The 20,415-nt window shown below is 53.8% G+C and overlaps 3 protein-coding genes across 3 annotated transcripts; all 3 read right to left on the minus strand.

The window, feature by feature from the left end:
- LOC311185557 (retinol dehydrogenase 7-like) lies at positions 1-3,576 on the minus strand (the record flags this gene model as incomplete). Its single annotated transcript, XM_084256179.1, has 4 exons — positions 1-218; positions 763-926; positions 2,144-2,402; positions 3,264-3,576. 4 exons carry the CDS (start codon positions 3,574-3,576, stop codon positions 1-3), a joined length of 954 nt encoding a protein of 317 aa, XP_084112305.1.
- A 1,018-nt stretch (positions 3,577-4,594) lies between these two features.
- On the minus strand, positions 4,595-11,375 carry LOC311185558 (retinol dehydrogenase 7-like; the record flags this gene model as incomplete). The annotated part of the gene is made up of 5 exons (XM_084256180.1): positions 4,595-4,642; positions 7,929-8,131; positions 8,571-8,734; positions 9,943-10,201; positions 11,063-11,375. The coding sequence occupies 5 exons, from the start codon at positions 11,373-11,375 to the stop codon at positions 4,595-4,597; spliced, it is 987 nt and encodes a 328-aa protein (XP_084112306.1).
- Positions 11,376-12,392: 1,017 nt separating this feature from the next.
- On the minus strand, positions 12,393-19,471 carry LOC311185559 (retinol dehydrogenase 16-like; the record flags this gene model as incomplete). The annotated part of the gene is made up of 5 exons (XM_084256181.1): positions 12,393-12,440; positions 16,024-16,226; positions 16,667-16,830; positions 18,038-18,296; positions 19,159-19,471. 5 exons carry the CDS (start codon positions 19,469-19,471, stop codon positions 12,393-12,395), a joined length of 987 nt encoding a protein of 328 aa, XP_084112307.1.
- Between the last annotated feature and the right edge of the window lie 944 nt (positions 19,472-20,415).

Here is a 20,415-nt window from a genome sequence, read left to right on the forward strand (position 1 = left end):
TCAGGCTTCTTTTACAGGCTTTGGGGAGAACCAGGCCAACATGGCGTCCACCAGAAAGGTTGGCAAGTAGCTCATAGGGATGTAGATGAACTTGGCGTCCCAGCCAGCAGAGTATCGGGTATGGGGGTGGCAGGCGGTCAGGGCGTGCTCCATGCAGTCCGTCACCATGACCAGACTCTGATGCCACTTTGTTTCTACCATTTCAACTGATTTCAAGTCTGTTCAGAAAGAAACCAGCCCAAAATATTCTCATTCCCAGCCTTCTGTCTTTGGGCTTCATTTCTATTGAAAAATTTCTAAGTATTCCCAAAACCCCAAAATGATGCCCAAATCTGCGCCTGAGATTTCATTAGGGCTTTCCCACTCATAGCCCAGGAGACCCCCCAAATTAGGCCCCCTCAAGCTCAATGTTCTGTATTATGTGTATGTGCAAGGCAGAGGGGACGATAAACACAAAAACAGAAGGAACTGGAACCCAGATGTTCTAGAGACACCTCCTGTGAGTCTCTGGGGGTCTTCCCTCTGACTCTCAGTTTCCTCCCGAAATACTGACAGACCAGATGAGACTGGTCCCCAGGTCTCCCATGTCTGGATTCTTTTTTTGGGTTATAATTGGCCACATGGATCTACTGGATGGACCTAAATGTCCCAGTGTGTGGTGAGTCAGACCTGGACAAGGAATTGAGAGTCAACGACACTAATAACGGATTAAGGTGTTCAGACAGTGATTTTCCCTCTCTCCATGGTCTTTTGCTCACTCACAGGATGCCAGGAACTTCTCCCCATAGAGCTCCTTGATCTCGGGGCTGGCCCGATCCCATGTCCTCTGGATGTTTCCAGTAACTGTTTCAAGACGTGTCATCTGAGTCCTGAAGTGACCAGGCTCAATCACGGCCACCTTTACCCCAGAGAAGGAGAGCTCCCTCCTGAAGGTTCATAGACAGAGGGGCCAAGTCAGAGACTGGAGAGAAAACACAAAAGATAAGCAAAACCAAAACCACCCGAACACAGGATTGGTGGGGTATCTCCAGACGTAGGGAAAGCCAAAGTGCAGAGGCCTAGAGGAGGATTGTCATGGAAGGTTTGCTCACGTTTACAAACATTTCCCAGACGCAGGTTCCTTAGCTCTCAGTCCTGCCTATTCTACGTCATGGCACCAGTTACAGCTGTTTCTCCCTACACCCCCAGATCCAATAGCTCTCCAGACTTTGCCCATTTTATCTTTGCCTACACCTCTATCCCCTCCCTCCATCCCGTTCTAGCATCTCTCTGACCTCAGTCCTCTGAGCTGTCTCCTGAGAGCTTCTCTGCCTTCCCTCTCACACACCCACATCCAGAGGCAGACTCACCTGCAGCCAGTGGGGTCTCTACTGCTGATTTCAGGAAGTAGTTTCCATGAAATGCTCTTGATAGGACCTATGCCACCAGCCAGAAGTGCACAACTTGCCAGGGAGCACATCCCTCTAGAGACCCTCATCTCCCCATGCCCAGATCCCTCAGCCAGGCGAGGCCTAGTCTATACCCCGGATCCCCCAGCACAGGCGGTCGGCCACTACTCACTCGGCCTGGACTGATGAAATTCTTTCATTTGGGAAGCTCTCCTGGTTGACTTTGCCCTGTTTCCAGGTTTCCAAGCCCCGTTCGTCCCAAGCCCCAATTCAGACCCTATCTCTAGGGCCCTCCCCTAATTGAAGGTGCACAGAGAGCAGCAATGGCTCCTCTGACCCGCCCCCAGGGGACACGACCACACCATTTCTACTTTTGCTTCATTCTCAGGGTCAGATTTTCACACACACAGTTGTGTGTTGAGCCCCATCTATGGCGTGCACACTGAAGGGCATGCCAAGACTGAGCCGCACAGGCCGGCGTGCATGTCTCCTCGGCAAATCATCCTGGTTCCTATTCTGCCTCAGGTACTTTCTGACTTGGAGCTTGTCCACTTCAGAGACATGCTGAAATCAACTCCTGACAGCTAGAGCCATCCTGACACCCCAAAAAGAGAAAGGTCCTCACTAGTGACATGACAAAGCAAGAGAGGGATCTACAGGGATCTAGTCTCCAAGTCTGTGATGGACACCAAGAATCAGGCTCCCTGGAAGCCAGGACACAGGAGGACAGAGCGAGGGCTCTGCGTATGCGGTACCTGAGGGAGTCCGAGAAGGCCTCGAGGCCAAACTTGGAGATGCCGTAGCCCCCTCCAACAAGGGCCACGCGGCCCAGGACACTGGAGACATTGACCACGCGGCCCCTCGCCTTCCTCACTAGGGGCAGCAGGCTCAGGGTCACCTCGATCACCCCCAGCAGGTTCACGTCCAGGACCTTCATGAAGTCCTCCTTGCTTAGCCACTCATTCGGGGCCGAGGGATCAGCTATGCCAGCATTATTGACCAGGCCCCAGAGTCCTGGACACAGAGGGAGAGAGAGAGCACCTCTGAGCTGTGCCCTGAGGGAGTCCCCAGCTGTGGTCCCCACTCACCCTCCATCCAGGGGGGACCGTGGGCAGGCAGCACGGGGAGAGGGTAGGGCAGAGACAACAGGCCGCCTGCAGAAGGGAAAAGCCGACCCCTGAGTTGCTGGAGGACACCACTTAGGCCCAATGATCTGGGCATCCACACCAGCGAGGCCTTGTAGATATGATGGGTTCCTCCTGCATGTCAGGTTTTCTGAGCAGCCTCTGCAGGGAGTGTGCAAGCACATGTATGGGTGTGGGGGAGAGGAGAGGGCCATGGAAAGGGAGAGGGAAAACAAGGACAGTGCATGGCCACAGGCCGGTTAGCTCCTTGGGAAGTCCTGAGAGCTGAGGGCTGTCCTGTGAGATGAGGTGTTCACTCCCTGTGGGATGGTCACTGTCACCAGCAAGATCCCGTAGAGTGCTAAGGTCACACCCGGCCAAGTTCCTGGCTCCAGTATTGTGTCTCAGTCCCCATGTAGGGCTCTAGGCCAGCACCCCCTCCACCCTCACAGGAGCAGTTTCTGATTCCCACAGGGAATCATCATCAAGAAATCGAGAACTTCTGCTGGATGAGGAGCACACACCTGACAGGAACTCTGGATTGCCAACTACATCAGGCCAAAGTCTCCCAAAAATTCCAGAGCCCCAAATGGGGAGTTGGGGAACAGTGGACAAAGAAAGACTCAGGCTGGTTAGTAGGGAGAGGAGATGAAAACTTCAAGTCATTAAAACCGGTGGCAATCTCCCCCATGCAGCAGACAAAGGGGCCCCCCTTCACAGAGAGAGAAAGGACTTGGGAAGTGGGTGCTACCTCTGTGCCCTGTGCGCTCCTTCACCCACTGGGTGGCCGCAGCGATGCTCTCTGTCTTGGTGACATCCAGAAGCACGGTCTCCAGCCTGCTTGATGCCAGGGCCCTCAGCTTCTCTGCATCCTTCTCAGTGCGGCAAGAGGCCAGCACCCTCAAGCCCCGCTGGTCCAGCTGCCTGGCCAGCAGGTTCCCGAAGCCGGAACTGCAGCCCGTGATGAAGACATACTTGTCTGAGAGGTTGCTCACCACCTGCCTCTCCCGGTACCAGCGCAGAAGGTAGTACAGGCCCACGAGGGCCAGCAGGTACAGCCACATGGCCACGCAGGGACAGACGCAGACAGGCTGCAGTGAGAGAGAGAGTGGAATTGGACGTCTCTGCCTGCCACTGACGTCACGCTCTCCAGTAAGGAAAATCAGTTTCCCTCCTGTCTTTCAGAACTCTTTTCCTGCCCTTCCCCCTCCCCCGTACACCCTTTGGACTTTTTTGCGAGCTCTGATATGTGCTTTTGATCACCCAATCCTGCCCCTATGGGCACCCGATGCCACAGCCCCGCGGAGCAACAAGGCCCACCCTCTTCGATGTGGAGGTCAGAGTCCTCCTCCCCAGCACACTGACCCTGGATCTTCCTGACCTGGAAGCGCTCTAGAGGCAGCCTTGCTTTGATTGCACACAGGATAGTCGTCAAGCCCCTCTCAGACCTGGTGTCCTCAGCGGGCTGCGCACACAAGTGCACTCCTGAGAACCGATGTCGCTGCCCAACTCTGAGGACAGAAGGCGATACAGGTCTGAAAGGTCTCTTCTTCACAAAGCAGCTTTCTGGAGTAAAGGCGTTGTTGTTAGAGAAGGGATGTCTGTCCTCAGAGGCAAGAAACAGAAGGGAGAGGTCAGGTGGAGCTTTGCTGGAAGGAAAACCCAAAGCATTCTCAGAGTGGCGACACGGGTGCTCTGCCTCGTCCCCAGTGCTCCAGGGTGACTTTGCCCTCTGCCCTACCCGAGGCCTCCCGTGCCCAAGCCACATCTCATCTGAGCCTCAGACACTGAGACTGGGCTGTGTGTGCTCACCTCACCAAGCAGGGGAGCCCACACCCCACGAGGGGCAGGGTACAGTCAGCTAGTGTCAGGGTGACCCTGTTGAGGGGGAGGGAGCTGGGAGCGGGCTTGGGACAAGGGCCAGTTCACTGCTCTGCCATCTCCCTCACGGACCACAATCATTGCAGCTCTGATGCGCAGCTGCAGACTGAGGCTCTGGGAGGAGATTTCCCACAGACCCGGGTCCCACCCAAGGGACCGACCCAGCAGGCACAATGGACAGGTCACGTCTAGCTTCTGCCTTTAGATGAACTCCATCGCAGGGAGCCGCTCAGGCTGGTGCTTGTGTTCCTGCAGGGGAAGCGGCCGCAGCACGGAAAGGCTGGTCCTGCAGCGTGTGTTGCTGATTCCTGGGGTGAATGACAGGACCCTCCTAAAAGGACCTGTTGCCAAACATGGGCCTCTACTGTCCTGGTGTCTCTACGGAATTAATAATGTAAGCCCTGGGCCTCCCTGGTGATGTAGCGGTTGAGTGCTGGGCTGCGAAGCTGCCTGCAGCCTCTCAGCACCGGTTCGATCCCTGGCCACTGGCAAGGGTCCCTTTCCTGCCGCGCCCGCTGCTCCCCTCAGCAGTGTACTTCGTCAGTCTGCCTGCTCTGCTCCCTGCCCTGGCTCTGGTGAATTCTCTCACCCTCCCGCGCTTCTGACTGTACCCGGTGCTTGTATAAATAAATAAATAAATAAATCTTAAAGAAAAATCTAAGCCCCCATTTCTAGCCCGGCAGGTCAGCTGGGAGGCTTGAGTGGACAAAGGGGTGGGTGGGGCTGCCGTGGATCCTGGAATGAAGCTGATGATCCAAAGAGCCCACGACCCCTTATGCCAACTTGCTCATGAGTCAGGGCACACCCGGGACCAGTCCCCTCTCCAGTCGAGGATGCCTGGAGTATAGATCCAGCTTGGGACCCTCTCTCTGCACCGCAGACCTCTCCTGTCTCTTGCTACTCCTCCTAGCAGTGTATTTCCTTAAAGCAGTCTGTGCTGTTTTACACTTGTCTCTGAATTCTTTCACCCCTGCACCTCCAGCCTGCACTGACTTTTTCCCCATGAACATCTACCCCATTGCAGGGAAGTCAAAATCCATGCCAGCAGCTTTTGTGAAAGGCCACCTCACCTGGCAGGTACTGGAGGGAAATCACAATCTCTCTGAGTATGAGGCTTTTGGGCAGAATTGACGGGACTCAGAGACCAAGAAAATCTTTTGAAAAACAAAAGTATGTCACACTGCTGAATCACGTGCAAGCTGAGCTTGGGGCAGAACCACAACAAAGCTGAGCACCCCTGCTTCTGAGTATTTCTGTCTAATAGGAGGTGGCGTCTCAGCTCCATCTTTCCTGGCCATTTTCTGCTAGGATAATGAGAGGTCACCTGACTACAGTGACTCCCGTGTGGGCCTGTCCTCTGAGATGGACCTTATGAACTTAAGAAAGATAGTTTTTCCCTCCTCTCTTAAGATCAGCGTGCAGCCGTATTTTTTTTTGAAAGATTTATTTATTTATTTGTACAAGCACTGGGTACAGTCAGAAGCGCGGGAGGGTGAGAGAATTCACCAGAGCCAGAGAGGGAGCAGAGCAGGCAGAAGGACAGAAGTACACTGCCGAGTGGAGCAGCAGAAGGCAGGAGAGGTCTGCACGCCCTGTGGGACCCTGGCCGGTGGCCGGGGATCGAACCGATGCTGCAGAGGCTCCGGGCAGCTTGGCAACCCAGCGCTCAACCATGTAGTGGTATTTTTATCTCATTGTTGCAGGCCTACCTTGGGGCGCTTTTTTTTTTTCTTTAATTTTTCCCAATTTTATTTAGCAGTTGTTTGCATAACTGTGATTTGAGTGGCACAGCTACCACATGGGCACATGATTCACTCATCCTCCACCGAAACTCTCCTTGCTGGAAACATCGAGGTCCAGTCATGTGATTAATCCACTGGCTAAAGGTGGTCCCGGCTTGGCCCGGGACTTTCCAATAATGTAAGCCAATACATTCCCCTTTTCTTTCTTTTTCTAAAAAAGCATTTATTTATTTATGCATCAAGAACTGGAGCACAGGCTAGAGGTGCGGGGTTAAGAGCACTCTCCATAGGCCGAGTGGGGAACAGAACAGGCAGACTGACGAAATACACTGCTGAGGGGAGCAGCGGGCAAGACAGGAGAGGTCTGCTGCACCATGTGGGTTGCTCCCTAGCCGGCCGGTGGTCGAACTCGTGCTGCAGAGGCTGGGATTGCTGCATAGTGTGGTGCTTAACACCTTGAGTCACCAGGGAGGCCCCTCAACTGTTCCTTTAGGCAGCTTTGCTCCTGCTCTTCTTGCCCCTCCTCCCTACTCTTTCTTCTCCACATGGAAGTCATGGTCTGGGGGATCTGATGAAGCTGATACGTGTGTCTTCTAGAAGGTTCTGTGGGCATATGTCTGGGCTAATTGTCAACTGCTAACAGAATTGTTGCCTCTGCTGTGCTTTCCCCTGGGTTTGCTCTGTCTCAAGGGCAGGCAGGACCCTTCCCGTCTTGGCTGCTCCTCTGCTTCCTCCCACAGTCCCAGGCTCCGGGATTATTTTGGGCCTGTGCAGTCTCCCTGCTATGACTCCTGACACCCTCCTGTGTTAAAACCACAGCAGTAGCATCCTTAGTGTCATCAGCAATTTACTTAACTACTCTTTTCCATGCCGGGTGACAAATTCACAGGTTCCAGGAATTAGACACGGGCATCATGGAGAGTCAACGTGCGGTCCTGCATGGCCTCCTGTCGCTACGGCTGTGTCAAGCCAGCCTTAAACCCCCTCTCCTTCTAGTCTCTAAAAAATGAAGGAACTAAACTTTAAAGACAGCCTCCTCGCAGAATATGTCCACAATACATTGCAGTAAAAACGGGTTTATTTTAACTTCAGATCCAGTTGGGAAAGTCAGCAACGGTGGAGAACTGGCTCCATATTACATTTACATAAAGTAAATCTGAGGCCTCAGGTGCATCTTTGGACAATAAAGAATCAAAGATGAACGTCACGACACAGAGTGTTCTTTGGTCTGTACTTTCTGGCTTATTGATGGTCTACGAGCGTCTAGGTGGCTCTCCTGCGGGCTGAGGATGCGGCTGGGTCTCAGAACACAGCCTTCCCTTGAGTTGGCACCTGCGGATAAAGGGTCACCTGGTGGTTGTCCTGCACATGGCCTTCCCTGTCCACGGGGTATCCTCAGTGCAGAGGGACCCTCACTTTCTGCAGGTCACCGCCGTCAGTTTCCAGGCTGCCCAGAGACAAGGCACACACTGAGGGGCTTGACACTGCACAGTAGGAGCGGCTGCGCCCTCCAGTTGCTCATCCTCTTGCCAGTGTGGATTTCTCAGAGAACACAGGGGCATGTGGCTCGAGATCTCGGTGGCCCCTCAGGGGAGAGGCGTGTGCATTAGGCCCTGCCTCTCAGCCATAGAATTTGGGTTTTTGCTTCTAAAATCCCTAGAATCCCCCAGAAGAGGCCTGAGGACATGGGATATATTCCCGTAGTGACGTGAAAGCGCCCTCTCTTTAACCCCCTCACTCCCAGCTCCCACCGTAGCAGCTTCAACATAGCAAGCACCTCAGTCATCCCTTACAGGCTTTGGAGAGAACCAGGCCAACATGGCGTCCACCACAAAGGTCGGCAAGTAGCTCATAGGGATGTAGACGAACTTGGCGTCCCAGCCAGCTGAGTATCGGGTGCGGGGGTGGCAGGCGGTCAGGGCGTGCTCCATGCAGTCTGACACAGTGACCGGACTCTGACTCCACTTTGAGTGTACCATTTCAACTGATTTCAAGTCTGTTCAGAAAGAAACCAGCCCAAATATTCTCATTCCCAGCCTTTGGTCCATGGGCTTCATTTCTATTGAAAAATGTCTAAATGATGCCCAAATCAGTCCCCTAGATTTTATTGGGGCCTTCCCACTCATAGCCCAGGAGACCCCCAAATTAGACCCCCCTGAGCTCTAATTTCTGTATTATGTGCATGTGCAAGGCAGAGGGGGCAATAAACACAAAAACGGAAGGACCTGGAACCCGGATGCTATAGAGACACCTGCTGTGCTCTGTGAAACCGAGTCTTCCCTCTGTCTCTCAGTTTCCTCCCGAAATACTGACAGACCAGATGAGGCTGGTCCCCAGGTCTCCCAAGCCTGGATACGTTTTTTGGGTTATAACTGGCCACATGGGCCCAGTGGATCTACCCAAATGTCTCTCTGCACAGTCTACTGCTCACTCACAGGATGCCAGGAACTTCTCCCCATAGAGCTCCTTGATCTCGGGGCTGGCCCGATCCCATGTCCTCTGGATGTTTCCAGTAACTGTTTCAAGACGTGTCATCTGAGTCCTGAAGTGACCAGGCTCAATCACGGCCACCTTCACCCCAGAGAAGGAGAGCTCCCTCCTGAAGGTTCATAGACAGAGGGGCCAAGTCAGAGACTGGAGAGAAAACACAAAAGATAAGCAAAACCAAAACCACCCGAACACAGGATTGGTGGGGTATCTCCAGACGTAGGGAAAGCCAAAGTGCAGAGGCCTAGAGGAGGATTGTCATGGAAGGTTTGCTCACGTTTACAAACATTTCCCAGACGCAGGTTCCTTAGCTCTCAGTCCTGCCTATTCTACGTCATGGCACCGGTTACAGCTGTTTCTCCCTACACCCCCAGATCCAATAGCTCTCCAGACTTTGCCCATTTTATCTTTGCCTACACCTCTATCCCCTCCCTCCATCCCGTTCTAGCATCTCTCTGACCTCAGTCCTCTGAGCTGTCTCCTGAGAGCTTCTCTGCCTTCCCTCTCACACACCCACATCCAGAGGCAGACTCACCTGCAGCCAGTGGGGTCTCTACTGCTGATTTCAGGAAGTAGTTTCCATGAAATGCTCTTGATAGGACCTATGCCACCAGCCAGAAGTGCACAACTTGCCAGGGAGCACATCCCTCTAGAGACCCTCATCTCCCCATGCCCTGATCCCTCAGCCAGGCGAGGCCTAGTCTATACCCCGGATCCCCCAGCACAGGCGGTCGGCCACTACTCACTCGGCCTGGACTGATGAAATTCTTTCATTTGGGAAGCTCTCCCGGTTGACTTTGCCCTGTTTCCAGGTTTCCAAGCCCCATTCGTCCCAAGCCCCAATTCAGACCCTATTTCTAGGGCCCTCCCCTAATTGAAGGTGCACAGGGAGCAGCCATGGCTCCTCTGACCCGCCCCCAGGGGATCGACCACACCATTTCTACTTTTGCTTCATTCTCAGGGTCAGAGTTTTCACACACACAGTTGTGTGTTGAACCCCATCTATGGCGTGCACACTGAAGGGCATGCCAAGACTGAGCCACACAGGCCGGCGTGCATGTCTCCTCGGCAAATCATCCTGGTTCCTATTCTGCCTCAGGTACTTTCTGACTTGGAGATTGTCCACTTCAGAGACATGCTGAAATCAACTCCTGAGACCTGGAGCCATCCTGACACCCCAAACAGAGAAAGGTCCTCACTAGTGACATGACAAAGCAAGAGAGGGATCTACAGGGATCTAGTCTGTGATGAACCCCAGGACCAGTCTCCTTGGAGGCCAGGACACAGGAGGACAGAGCGAGGGCTCAAGGCATGCAGTACCTGAGGGAGTCTGAGAAGGCCTCGAGGCCAAACTTGGAGATGCAATAGCTCCCTCCAAATAGGGACACGCGGCCCAGGACACTGGAGACATTGACCACGCGGCCCCTCGCCTTCCTCACTAGGGGCAGCAGGCTCAGGGTCACCTCGATCACCCCCAGCAGGTTCACGTCCAGGACCTTCATGAAGTCCTCTTTGGTCAGCCACTCATTCGGGACAAAAGGTGCAATGACGCCAGCATTATTGACCAGGCCCCAGAGTCCTGGACACAGAGGGAGAGAGAGAGCACCTCTGAGCTGTGCCCTGAGGGAGTCCCCAGCTGTGGTCCCCACTCACCCTCCATCCAGGGGGGACCGTGGGCAGGCAGCACGGGGAGAGGGTAGGGCAGAGACAACAGGCCGCCTGCAGAAGGGAAAAGCCGACCCTTGAGTTGCTGGAGGACACCACTTAGGCCCAATGATCTGGGCACCCACACAAACGAGGCCTTGTAGATATGATGGGTTCCTCCTGCATGTCAGGTTTTCTGAGCAGCCTCTGCAGGGAGTGTGTAAGCACATGTATGGGTGTGGGGGAGAGGAGAGGGCCATGGAAAGGGAGAGGAAAAACAAGGACAGTGCATGGCTACAGGCCGGTTAGCTCCTTGGGAAGTCCTGAGGGCTGAGGGCTGTCCTGTGAGATGAGGTGTTCACTCCCTGTGGGATGGTCACTGTCACCAGCAAGATCCCGTAGAGTGCTAAGGTCACACCCGGCCAAGTTCCTGGCTCCAGTATTGTGTCTCAGTCCCCATGTAGGGCTCTAGGCCAGCACCCCCTCCACCCTCACAGGAGCAGTTTCTGATTCCCACAGGGAATCATCATCAAGAAATCGAGAACTTCTGCTGGATGAGGAGCACACACCTGACAGGAACTCTGGATTGCCAACTACATCAGGCCAAAGTCTCCCAAAAATTCCAGAGCCCCAAATGGGGAGTTGGGGAACAGTGGACAAAGAAAGACTCAGGCTGGTTAGTAGGGAGAGGAGATGAAAACTTCAAGTCATTAAAACCGGTGGCAATCTCCCCCATGCAGCAGACAAAGGGGCCCCCCTTCACAGAGAGAGAAAGGACTTGGGAAGTGGGTGCTACCTCTGTGCCCTGTGCGCTCCTTCACCCACTGGGTGGCCGCAGCGATGCTCTCTGTCTTGGTGACATCCAGAAGCACGGTCTCCAGCCTGCTTGATGCCAGGGCCCTCAGCTTCTCTGCATCCTTCTCAGTGCGGCAAGAGGCCAGCACCCTCAAGCCCCGCTGGTCCAGCTGCCTGGCCAGCAGGTTCCCGAAGCCGGAACTGCAGCCCGTGATGAAGACATACTTGTCTGAGAGGTTGCTCACCACCTGCCTCTCCCGGTACCAGCGCAGAAGGTAGTACAGGCCCACGAGGGCCAGCAGGTACAGCCACATGGCCACGCAGGGACAGACGCAGACAGGCTGCAGTGAGAGAGAGAGTGGAATTGGACGTCTCTGCCTGCCACCGACGTGACGCTCTCCAGTAAGGAAAATCAGTTTCCCTCCTGTGTTTCAGAACTCTTTTCCTGCCCTTCCCCCTCCCCCGTACACCCTTTGGACTTTTTTGCGAGCTCTGATATGTGCTCTTGATCACCCAATCCTGCCCCTAAGGGCACCCGATGCCACAGCCCCGCGGAGCAACAAGGCCCACCCTCTTCCAAGTGGAGGTCAGAGTCCTCCTCCCCAGCACACTGACCCTGGATCTTCCTGACCTGGAAGCGCTCTAGAGGCAGCCTTGCTTTGATTGCACACAGGATAGTCGTCAAGCCCCTCTCAGACCTGGTGTCCTCAGCGGGCTGCGCACACAAGTGCACTCCTGAGAACCGATGTCGCTGCCCAACTCTGAGGACAGAAGGCGATACAGGTCTGAAAGGTCTCTTCTTCACAAAGCAGCTTTCTGGAGTAAAGGCGTTGTTGTTAGAGAAGGGGTGTCTGTCCTCAGAGGCAAGAAACAGAAGGGAGAGGTCAGGTGGAGCTTTGCTGGAAGGAAAACCCAAAGCATTCTCAGAGTGGCGACACGGGTGCTCTGCCTCGTCCCCAGTGCTCCAGGGTGACTTTGCCCTCTGCCCTACCCGAGGCCTCCCGTGCCCAAGCCACATCTCATCTGAGCCTCAGACACTGAGACTGGGCTGTGTGTGCTCACCTCACCAAGAAGGGGAGCCCACACCCCAAGAGGGCAGGCTACAGTCAGCTAGTGTCAGGGTGACCCTGTTGAGGGCGAGGGAGCTGGGAGCGGGCTTGGGACAAGGGCCAGTTCACTGCTCTGCCATCTCCCTCACCGACCACAATCATTGCAGCTCTGATGCGCAGCTGCAGACTGAGGCTCTGGGAGGAGATTTCCCACAGACCCGGGTCCCACCCAAGGGACCGACCCAGCAGGCACAACGGACAGGTCACGTCTAGCTTCTGCCTTTAGATGAACTCCATCGCAGGGAGCCGCTCAGGCTGGAGCTTGTGTTCCTGCAGGGGAAGCGGCCGCAGCACCGAAAGGCTGGTCCTGCAGCGTGTGTTGCTGATTCCTGGGGTGAATGCCAGGACCCTCCTAGAAGGACCTGTTGCCAAACATGGGCCTCTACTGTCCTGGTGTCTCTACGGAATTAATAATGTAAGCCCTGGGCCTCCCTGGTGATGTAGCGGTTGAGTGCTGGGCTGCGAAGCTGCCTGCAGCCTCTCAGCACCGGTTCGATCCCCGGCCACTGGTGAGGGTCCCTTTCCTGCCGCGCCCGCTGCTCCCCTCAGCAGTGTACTTCGTCAGTCTGCCTGCTCTGCTCCCTGCCCTGGCTCTGGTGAATTCTCTCACCTTCCCGCGCTTCTGACTGTACCCGGTGCTTGTATAAATAAATAAATAAATCTTAAAGAAAAATCTAAGCCCCCATTTCTAGCCCGGCAGTTCAGTTGGGAGGCTTGAGTGGACAAAGGGGTGGGTGGAGCTGCCGTGGATCCTGGAATGAAGCTGATGATCCAAAGAGCCCACGACCCCTTATGCCAACTTGCTCATGAGTCAGGGCACACCCGGGACCAGTCCCCTGTCCAGTCGAGGATGCCTGGAGTATAGATCCAGCTCGGGACCCTCTCTCTGCACCGCAGACCTCTCCTGTCTCTTGCTACTCCTCCTAGCAGTGTATTTCCTTAAAGCAGTCTGTGCTGTTTTACACTTGTCTCTGAATTCTTTCACCCCTGCACCTCCAGCCTGCACTGACTTTTTCCCCATGACATCTACCCCATTGCAGGGAAGTCAAAATCCATGCCAGCAGCTTTTGTGAAAGGCCACCTCACCTGGCAGGTACTGGAGGGAAATCACCATCTCTCTGAGTATGAGGCTTTTGGGCAGAATTGACGGGACTCAGAGACCAAGAAAATCTTTTGAAAAACAAAAGTATGTCACACTGCTGAATCACGTGCAAGCTGAGCTTGGGGCAGAACCACAACAAAGCTGAGCACCCCTGCTTCTGAGTATTTCTGTCTAATAGGAGGTGGCGTCTCAGCTCCATCTTTCCTGGCCATTTTCTGCTAGGATAATGAGAGGTCACCTGACTACAGTGACTCCCGTGTGGGCCTGTCCTCTGAGATGGACCTTATGAACTTAAGAAAGATAGTTTTTCCCTCCTCTCTTTTTTTTTTTTTTTTTTAGAGGCATGTTTTTTATTCATTTATTTGTTTGTTTGTTTGTTTGTTTATACAAGCACTGGGTACAGTCAGAAGCGCGGGAGGGTGAGAGAATTCACCAGAGCCAGAGCAGGGAGCAGAGCAGGCAGAAGGACTGAGGTACACTGCTGAGGGGAGCAGCGGGCGGCAGGAGAGGTCTGCGCACCATGTGGGACCCTCCTCCGGTGGCCGGGGAGCAGCCGGGGATCAAACCGGCGCCGCAGAGGCCGCGGGCAGCTTCGCAACCCAGCGCTCAACCGCTGCGCCACCGGAGAGGCCCTTCCCTCCTCTCTTAAGATCAGTGTGTAGCGTTATTTTTTTCTTTGAAAGATTTATTTATTTATTTATTTATACAAGCACTGGGTACAGTCAGAAGCACGGGAGGGTGAGAGAATTCACCAGAGCCAGAGCGGGGAGCAGAGCAGGCAGAAGGACAGAAGTACACTGCCGAGGGGAGCAGCGGGCGGCAGGAGAGGTCTGCACTCCCTGTGGGACCCTGGCCGGTGGCCGGGGATCGAACCGATGCTGCAGAGGCTCCGGGCAGCTTGGCAACCCAGCGCTCAACCATGCAGTGGTATTTTTATCTCATTGTTGCAGGCCTACCTTGGGGCGCTTTTTTTTTTTCTTTAATTTTTCCCAATTTTATTTAGCAGTTGTTTGCATAACTGTGATTTGAGTGGCACAACTACCACATGGGCACATGATTCACTCATCCTCCACCGAAACTCTCCTTGCTGGAAACATCGAGGTCCAGTCATGTGATTAATCCACTGGCTAAAGGTGGTCCCGGCTTGGCCCGGGACTTTCCAATAATGTGAGCCAATACATTCCCCTTTTCTTTCTTTTTCTAAAAAAGCATTTATTTATTTATGCATCAAGAACTGGAGCACAGGCTAGAGGTGCGGGGGTGAGAGGACTCTCCAGAGGCCGAGTGGGGAGCAGAACAGGCAGACTGACGAAATACACTGCTGAGGGGAGCAGCGGGCAAGACAGGAGAGGTCTGCTGCACCATGTGGGTTGCTCCCTAGCTGGCCGGTGGTCGAACTCCTGCTGCAGAGGCTGGGATTGCTGCATAGTGTGGTGCTTAAACCTTGAGTCACCAGGGAGGCCCCTCAACTGTTCCTTTAGGCAGCTTTGCTCCTGCTCTTCTTGCCCCTCCTCCCTACTCTTTCTTCTCCACATGGAAGTCATGGTCTGGGGGATCTGATGAAGCTGATACGTGTGTCTTCTAGGAGGTTCTGTGGGCATATGTCTGGGCTAATTGTCAACTGCTAACAGAATTGTTGCCTCTGCTGTGCTTTCCCCTGGGTTTGCTCTGTCTCAAGGGCAGGCTGGACCCTTCCCGTCTTGGCTGCTCTTCTGCTTCCTCCCACAGTCCCAGGCTCCGGGATTATTTTGGGCCTGTGCAGTCTCCCTGCTATGACTCCTGACACCCTCCTGTGTTAAAACCACAGCAGTAGCATCCTTAGTGTCATCAGCAATTTACTTAACTACTCTTTTCCATGCCGGGTGACAAATTCACAGGTTCCAGGAATTAGACACGGGCATCATGGAGAGTCAACGTGCGGTCCTGCATGGCCTCCTGTCGCTACGGCTGTGTCAAGCCAGCCTTAAACCCCCTCTCCTTCTAGTCTCTAAAAAATGAAGGAACTAAACTTTAAAGACAGCCTCCTCGCAGAATACGTCCACAATACATTGCAGTAAAAACGGGTTTATTTTAACTTCAGATCCAGTTGGGAAAGTCAGCAACGGTGGAGAACTGGCTCCATATTACATTTACATAAAGTAAATCTGAGGCCTCAGGTGCATCTTTGGACAATAATGAATCAAAGATGAACATCACGACACAGAGTGTTCTTTGGTCTGTACTTTCTGGCTTATTGATGGTCTACGAGCGTCTAGGTGGCTCTCCTGCGGGCTGAGGATGCGGCTGGGTCTCAGAACACAGCCTTCCCTTGAGTTGGCACCTGCGGATAATGGGTCACCTGGTGGTTGTCCTGCACATGGCCTTCCCTGTCCACGGGGTATCCTCAGTGCAGAGGGACCCTCACTTTCTGCAGGTCACCGCCGTCAGTTTCCAGGCTTGACACTGCACAGTAGGAGCGGCTGCGCCCTCCAGTTGCTCATCCTCTTGCCAGTGTGGATTTCTCAGAGAACACAGGGGCATGTGGCTCGAGATCTCGGTGGCCCCTCAGGGGAGAGGCGTGTGCATTAGGCCCTGCCTCTCAGCCATAGAATTTGGGTTTTTGCTTCTAAAATCCCTAGAATCCCCCAGAAGAGGCCTGAGGACATGGGATATATTCCCGTAGTGACGTGAAAGCGCCCTCTCTTTAACCCCCTCACTCCCAGCTCCCACCGTAGCAGCTTCAACATAGCAAGCACCTCAGTCATCCCTTACAGGCTTTGGAGAGAACCAGGCCAACATGGCGTCCACCACAAAGGTCGGCAAGTAGCTCATAGGGATGTAGACGAACTTGGCGTCCCAGCCAGCTGAGTATCGGGTGCGGGGGTGGCAGGCGGTCAGGGCGTGCTCCATGCAGTCTGACACAGTGACCGGACTCTGACTCCACTTTGAGTGTACCATTTCAACTGATTTCAAGTCTGTTCAGAAAGAAACCAGCCCAAATATTCTCATTCCCAGCCTTTGGTCTTTGGGCTTCATTTCTATTGAAAAATGTCTAAATGATGCCCAAATCAGTCCCCTAGATTTTATTGGGGCCTTCCCACTCATAGCCCAGGAGACCCCCAAATTAGACCCCCCTGAGCTCTAATTTCTGTATTATGTGCATGTGCAAGGCAGAGGGGGCAATAAACACAAAAACGGAAGGACCTGGAACCCAGATGCTATAGAGACACCTGCTGTGCTCTGAGACACCGGAGTCTTCCCTCTGTCTCTCAGTTTCCTCCCGAAATACTGACAGACCAGATGAGGCTGGTCCCCAGGTCTCCCAAGCCTGGATACGTTTTTTGGGTTATAACTGGCCACATGGGCCCAGTGGATCTACCCAAATGTCTCTCTGCACAGTCTACTGCTCACTCACAGGATGCCAGGAACTTCTCCCCATAGAGCTCCTTGATCTCGGGGCTGGCCCGATCCCATGTCCTCTGGATGTTTCCAGTAACTGTTTCAAGACGTGTCATCTGAGTCCTGAAGTGACCAGGCTCAATCACGGCCACCTTCACCCCAGAGAAGGAGAGCTCCCTCCTGAAGGTTCATAGACAGAGGGGCCAAGTCAGAGACTGGAGAGAAAACACAAAAGATAAGCAAAACCAAAACCACCCGAACACAGGATTGGTGGGGTATCTCCAGACGTAGGGAAAGCCAAAGTGCAGAGGCCTAGAGGAGGATTGTCATGGAAGGTTTGTTCACGTTTACAAACATTTCCCAGACGCAGGTTCCTTAGCTCTCAGTCCTGCCTATTCTACGTCATGGCACCGGTTACAGCTGTTTCTCCCTACACCCCCAGATCCAATAGCTCTCCAGACTTTGCCCATTTTATCTTTGCCTACACCTCTATCCCCTCCCTCCATCCCGTTCTAGCATCTCTCTGACCTCAGTCCTCTGAGCTGTCTCCTGAGAGCTTCTCTGCCTTCCCTCTCACACACCCACATCCAGAGGCAGACTCACCTGCAGCCAGCGGGGTCTCTACTGCTGATTTCAGGAAGTAGTTTCCATGAAATGCTCTTGATAGGACCTATGCCACCAGCCAGAAGTGCACAACTTGCCAGGGAGCACATCCCTCTAGAGACCCTCATCTCCCCATGCCCTGATCCCTCAGCCAGGCGAGGCCTAGTCTATACCCCGGATCCCCCAGCACAGGCGGTCGGCCACTACTCACTCGGCCTGGACTGATGAAATTCTTTCATTTGGGAAGCTCTCCCGGTTGACTTTGCCCTGTTTCCAGTTTCGAAGCCCGTTCGTCCCAAGCCCCAACTCAGACCCTATTTCTAGGGCCCTCCTCTAATTGAAGGTGCACAGAGAGCAGCAATGGCTCCTCTGACCCGCCCCCAGGGGACACGACCACACCATTTCTACTTTTGCTTCATTCTCAGGGTCAGAGTTTTCACACACACAGTTGTGTGTTCAACCCCATCTATGGCGTGCACACTGAAGGGCATGCCAAGACTGAGCCGCACAGGCCGGCGTGCATGTCTCCTCGGCAAATCATCCTGGTTCCTATTCTGCCTCAGGTACTTTCTGACTTGGAGCTTGTCCACTTCAGAGACATGCTGAAATCAACTCCTGAGACCTGGAGCCATCCTGACACCCCAAACAGAGAAAGGTCCTCACTAGTGACATGACAAAGCAAGAGAGGGATCTACAGGGATCTAGTCTGTGATGAACCCCAGGACCAGTCTCCTTGGAGGCCAGGACACAGGAGGACAGAGCGAGGGCTCAAGGCATGCAGTACCTGAGGGAGTCCGAGAAGGCCTCGAGGCCAAACTTGGAGATGCAATAGCTCCCTCCAAATAGGGACACGCGGCCCAGGACACTGGAGACATTGACCACGCGGCCCCTCGCCTTCCTCACTAGGGGCAGCAGGCTCAGGGTCACCTCGATCACCCCCAGCAGGTTCACGTCCAGGACCTTCATGAAGTCCTCTTTGGTCAGCCACTCATTCGGGACAAAGGGTGCAATGACGCCAGCATTATTGACCAGGCCCCAGAGTCCTGGACACAGAGGGGGAGAGAGAGCACCTCTGAGCTGTGCCCTGAGGGAGTCCCCAGCTGTGGTCCCCACTCACCCTCCATCCAGGGGGGACCGTGGGCAGGCAGCACGGGGAGAGGGTAGGGCAGAGACAACAGGCCGCCTGCAGAAGGGAAAAGCCGACCCCTGAGTTGCTGGAGGACACCACTTAGGCCCAATGTTCTGGGCACCCACACAAACGAGGCCTTGTAGATATGATGGGTTCCTCCTGCATGTCAGGTTTTCTGAGCAGCCTCTGCAGGGAGTGTGTAAGCACATGTATGGGTGTGGGGGAGAGGAGAGGGCCATGGAAAGGGAGAGGGAAAACAAGGACAGTGCATGGCAACAGGCCGGTTAACTCCTTGGGAAGTCCTGAGGGCTGAGGGCTGTCCTGTGAGATGAGGTGTTCACTCCCTGTGGGATGGTCACTGTCACCAGCAAGATCCCGTAGAGTGCTAAGGTCACACCCGGCCAAGTTCCTGGCTCCAGTATTGTGTCTCAGTCCCCATGTAGGGCTCTAGGCCAGCACCCCCTCCACCCTCACAGGAGCAGTTTCTGATTCCCACAGGGAATCATCATCAAGAAATCGAGAACTTCTGCTGGATGAGGAGCACACACCTGACAGGAACTCTGGATTGCCAACTACATCAGGCCAAAGTCTCCCAAAAATTCCAGAGCCCCAAATGGGGAGTTGGGGAACAGTGGACAAAGAAAGACTCAGGCTGGTTAGTAGGGAGAGGAGATGAAAACTTCAAGTCATTAAAACCGGTGGGCAATCTCCCCCATGCAGCAGACAAAGGGGCCCCCCTTCACAGAGAGAGAAAGGACTTGGGAAGTGGGTGCTACCTCTGTGCCCTGTGCGCTCCTTCACCCACTGGGTGGCCGCAGCGATGCTCTCTGTCTTGGTGACATCCAGAAGCACGGTCTCCAGCCTGCTTGATGCCAGGGCCCTCAGCTTCTCTGCATCCTTCTCAGTGCGGCAAGAGGCCAGCACCCTCAAGCCCCGCTGGTCCAGCTGCCTGGCCAGCAGGTTCCCGAAGCCGGAACTGCAGCCCGTGATGAAGACATACTTGTCTGTGAGGTTGCTCACCACCTGCCTCTCCCGGTACCAGTGCAGAAGGTAGTACAGGCCCATGAGGGCCAGCAGGTACAGCCACATGGCCACGCAGGGACAGACGCAGACAGACTGCAGTGAGAGAGAGAGTGGAATTGGATGTCTCTGCCTGCCACTGACGTCACGCTCTCCAGTAAGGAAAATTGCTGCACCTCCCCCTGCAGTGACCTTTAGGGCTAATGGCTTTCGCCAAGGTCCCTAGGTCCCGCTGGGCAAGGAACCAGCGCGCAGGGGGAGAACAGCAAAACTCCCTGAAGCAGGGGGAGAACAGCAAAACCCCCTGAAAACATAGATAAGACGAACACCTGTTGAAAGATAGGAGCCACTACAGGAATGCTGACGCACGGAACCTTATCTCGCCTTCTCAAGGCCCACAAACTTTATTCTGATACAGCTGTCTCTCTAAAATCTTTTCTCTTTCTCTGTCTAAAAAGGTCATTGGTTGCTGATTAAAAGAGAACATACAAAATCTAATAACTAGGCTCATTCAAATGAAACGTTACTAAACTCTGTGTATTAATAGAACTGTTAGCTTAATAATTTCTCTGTTGTATGCTTAGCCTTGTTAGCATTAATCTTAATGATAAAAATATTACATTGTGAAAAGTAAATTCACCCGTGTTAATTAATAGTAATTTAGTGGTAGTGAGTAGTTAAAACAAAAAGTAATCATATAAAACAAAAAGAAAAATTAATAGCTTAACTACTTAGGAATGCACCTGGGTCCAGATGTAAATCACGGCCCTGTCAATGATAAGCTAAACCTATAAGCAAGCTGATTTCTTCACTGATGTTCGCCGTTCCTATGCTTTTAGAAAACATATATATACTGGTCACCAACTCAAAGAAAATTACACTCAGATTTTCACTCTCTTGAAGTGTGTCTGTCTGTTTGTCATTTATTCGCCGACTCCCTGACCACCCTGCGCAGTCTCTCAACCCTGAGACGGCCTCATCGTCTACTGCTGTGCTGGTCCGCGGCGGTGGCA

Source organism: Talpa europaea (genome assembly GCF_964194135.1).
Source record: "Talpa europaea genome assembly, chromosome: 15".
Lineage (NCBI taxonomy): Eukaryota > Metazoa > Chordata > Mammalia > Eulipotyphla > Talpidae > Talpa > Talpa europaea.